Raw genomic sequence first — 2,976 nt, 5'->3', positions numbered from 1 at the left:
CGGATGATCCCAGTCGGACTGTGTAACAGATGGCTCCAAGGCCATGGAGGACCTTGCCACATCCCGTTAGTAGTCAAGATCGAAAGCACCCTTCGACCTGTGTATAGAGATGACTCAGTCGTCTCTCGGGCGTCCCTTTCTTGGCGACTTGAAGCAGAGGTATCTCTTCCAACGACAGCACTCGACCATCGTATCCATCATTGATTGCAATGGCCGATTCCGAGCAGAAGCCCCAGGAGCAGCAGGCTCAGGCTCAGGCCGCCCAGGGGGGCCAGCCCGCCGCCCCTGCCGGTCCCTCCAAGAGCGCCCTCAAGAAGGCTGAGAAGCAAGCCAAAATGGCTGCCGATAAGGCTGCAAAGGCTGCCAAGCAGGCCTCCCTCCCCGTCGTTGGTGGCAAGAAGACGGACGACATCATCGGCATAACCGTCTCCAAGAACGAGGACTTCTCTGCCTGGTACCAGGAGGTCGTCCTCAAGGCCGAGATGGTCGAGTACTACAACGAGATTGCCGGCTTTTTCATCTTGCGCCCCGCCTCCATGTACATCTGGAGCGCCATTCGCAAGTGGTTCTCCGACAAGATCGAGCTAATGGGTGTCGAGGAGACGAGCTTCCCCATCTTCCTGTCGTCCAAGTCGCTGGAGAAGGAGAAGGACCACGTCGAGGGATTCGCCCCTGAGCTGGCCTGGGTCACCAAGGCGTAAGAAATCTTCCCATCGGCGCAATCCCCACACTCTGCTGACGTTTCTTTATACAGTGGCGACAAGGACCTCGAGGTTCCCGTGGCCGTCCGTCCGACCTCCGAAGCCGTCATGTACCCCTACTACTCCAAGTGGATCCGAAGCCATCGCGACCTCCCTCTCCGTCTGAACCAGTGGAACTCGGTCGTCCGCTGGGAAGCCAAGCAGACCACCCCCTTCCTCCGCACCAGGGAGTTCCTGTGGCAGGAGGGTCACACAGCGCATCTGACTGAGGAGCTCGCCGGAAAGGAGGTTCTCGAGATTCTCGATCTCTACGCTGGCGTGTACGAGCAGCTTCTCGCTGTGCCCGTCGTTCGCGGAACCAAGACGGAGAACGAGAAGTTTGCTGGTGGTTTCTATACTACCACCGTCGAGGGCTACATCCCATCCAATGGCCGTGGCATCCAGGGTGCCACGTCTCACTGCTTGGGTCAGAACTTCAGCAAGATGTTCGACATTACTGTGGAGGACCCCGTCAACAAGGGCAACCACATTCACGTCTGGCAAAACTCGTGGGGTCTGTCGACCCGTGTCATCGGTGTCATGGTCATGATCCACGGTGACGACAAGGGTCTTGTCCTGCCCCCTCGCATCGCCAAGATTCAGGCCATTGTCATCCCCGTGGGCATCACGGCCAAGTTGGCCGCCGAGGACCGCAAGAAGCTCGAGGAGGGCGTCGAGGACATCCGCCACACGCTGAAGAAGGCCGGTGTGCGCACCGAGTCTGACCACCGCGAGGGCTACACCCCCGCCTGGAAGTTCAACGACTGGGAGCTGCGCGGCGTGCCCCTGCGTCTCGAGTACGGCCCCAAGGACGCTGCGAAGGAGCAAGTCAGCTACGCTCGTCGCGACACTGGCGAGAAGGGCCAGATCCCCATCGCCGACCTGGCCACCAAGGTCCCCGAGCTGCTCGAGACGATCCAGTCCGACCTCTACACCAAGGCTGAGAAGTCCTTCCGCGAGCACCGCCTCAAGCTGACCAACTGGGACGAGGTTGTCCCCGCTCTCGATGCCAAGAACGTTGTCATCATTCCCTTCTGCCTCGACGGCAAGTGCGAGGACCGCATCAAGGAGATGACCACGAACTCGAGCCCTGAGAATGAGGCTCTTCCCGAGGGCAAGCGTGCCCCCACCATGGGCATGAAGAGTCTCTGCATTCCCTTTGAGCAGCCCGAGGGGCTCGTCGAGGGCGAGACCAAGTGTCTCAGTCCCGAGTGCTCCAGCCATGCCAAGAAATGGGTCATGTTCGGCAGGAGCTACTAAGTGTGCGACGACGGCAATGCGGGTGACGATGGCGAGAGCGGGGACATGAGGTTGTTTCTGGTACACAGGGGATGTTTGGGAGTTCCGGGGATATCCATCAAATGCGGCATGACTCGGATTATGAGACCACGATGGCGGAATTTGTTCATCCTCTGGCTGAGGGCGGGTGAAAGAAGAAGACATGTCAAGAGATTTGTTAGAGTTCATACAGGAAGTAAAAATCCATTCCATATGATTTGTGCCTAGTGAAAGACACGTTCCCACCCTAACGCTATCACCTGGAGGTCAAACAACACAAACAACATGTCACATTGTAATCATTGGAGCAAAGCCGATCGAGCTCAAAACAGTTCTCTTCAGACTATTTCTTCTTTCCCCTAAATCACTTCACCTCTTCATTGCAGAAATGGCCCGCAATCTTTCCACCTTACAGTCCGAGCGCAGAGTTGAAAGCCTGAGCAGCCTGTTCTCCCTCCAACCCACTCGCAGCAGCAGCACCATCTTCGCAAGCAGCGACAGTGGCCTCGCCAGCGCCGCACCGTGAACCCAGCTGCCCACAGATGAAGCTCGTGATAATGTCGACATTGTTGGCGCTGCCATGGTCAAAGTCGCCCGCGGGCCCAAAGCTCGCCTCGGCGCGGCCGTCGAGGCCCTCGGCGAACTGGATGCTGGGGTCGGCGCACGCGCCAAAGTCGCTCTGGCGACGCACGAGGGACGCGGGAAGAAGAGAGGGGCGGAGGCCCCGGGGAAAAAGGGGGCGGGTTAGGTGGACATGACAAGACGGCGCGGGCGCTAGGTTTGGGCGCGGAGAGAGAAGCGACAGAGAGACCGGCGCGTCGGAGAGGGAGGCAAGAAAGAAGTAGTAGTGAGCGTAGCACAGGCATGCAAGAATAGGGGACAGGAGCAACAACGAGCGCCGGCATGAGAGCAAGAGTCTACACACGCGGAGAGTTCGCTGATTGCAGGCGCGACGTCT

General features: G+C 58.7%; 2 protein-coding genes across 2 annotated transcripts in view; one reads left to right on the top strand and one right to left on the bottom strand.

Annotated features, from left to right (window-relative positions):
• Positions 1-209: 209 nt before the first annotated feature.
• Positions 210-2,000, top strand: VDAG_00790 (bifunctional aminoacyl-tRNA synthetase; the record flags this gene model as incomplete). The annotated part of the gene is made up of 2 exons (XM_009652167.1): positions 210-697; positions 755-2,000. The coding sequence occupies 2 exons, from the start codon at positions 210-212 to the stop codon at positions 1,998-2,000; spliced, it is 1,734 nt and encodes a 577-aa protein (XP_009650462.1).
• A 427-nt stretch (positions 2,001-2,427) lies between these two features.
• Positions 2,428-2,976, bottom strand: part of VDAG_00789 (uncharacterized protein) — a gene marked incomplete at both ends in the record, with an annotated part of 1,726 nt that continues 1,177 nt past the window's right edge. The window contains one exon of the mRNA XM_009652166.1: positions 2,428-2,668. Coding sequence (XP_009650461.1) covers positions 2,428-2,668 — 241 coding nt within the window. The remainder of the gene's footprint in view (positions 2,669-2,976) is intronic.

This window comes from Verticillium dahliae, genomic scaffold (assembly GCF_000150675.1).
Source record: "Verticillium dahliae VdLs.17 supercont1.1 genomic scaffold, whole genome shotgun sequence".
Taxonomy (NCBI): Eukaryota; Fungi; Ascomycota; class Sordariomycetes; order Glomerellales; family Plectosphaerellaceae; genus Verticillium; species Verticillium dahliae.
This window is presented reverse-complemented; position numbering and strand designations above follow the sequence as displayed.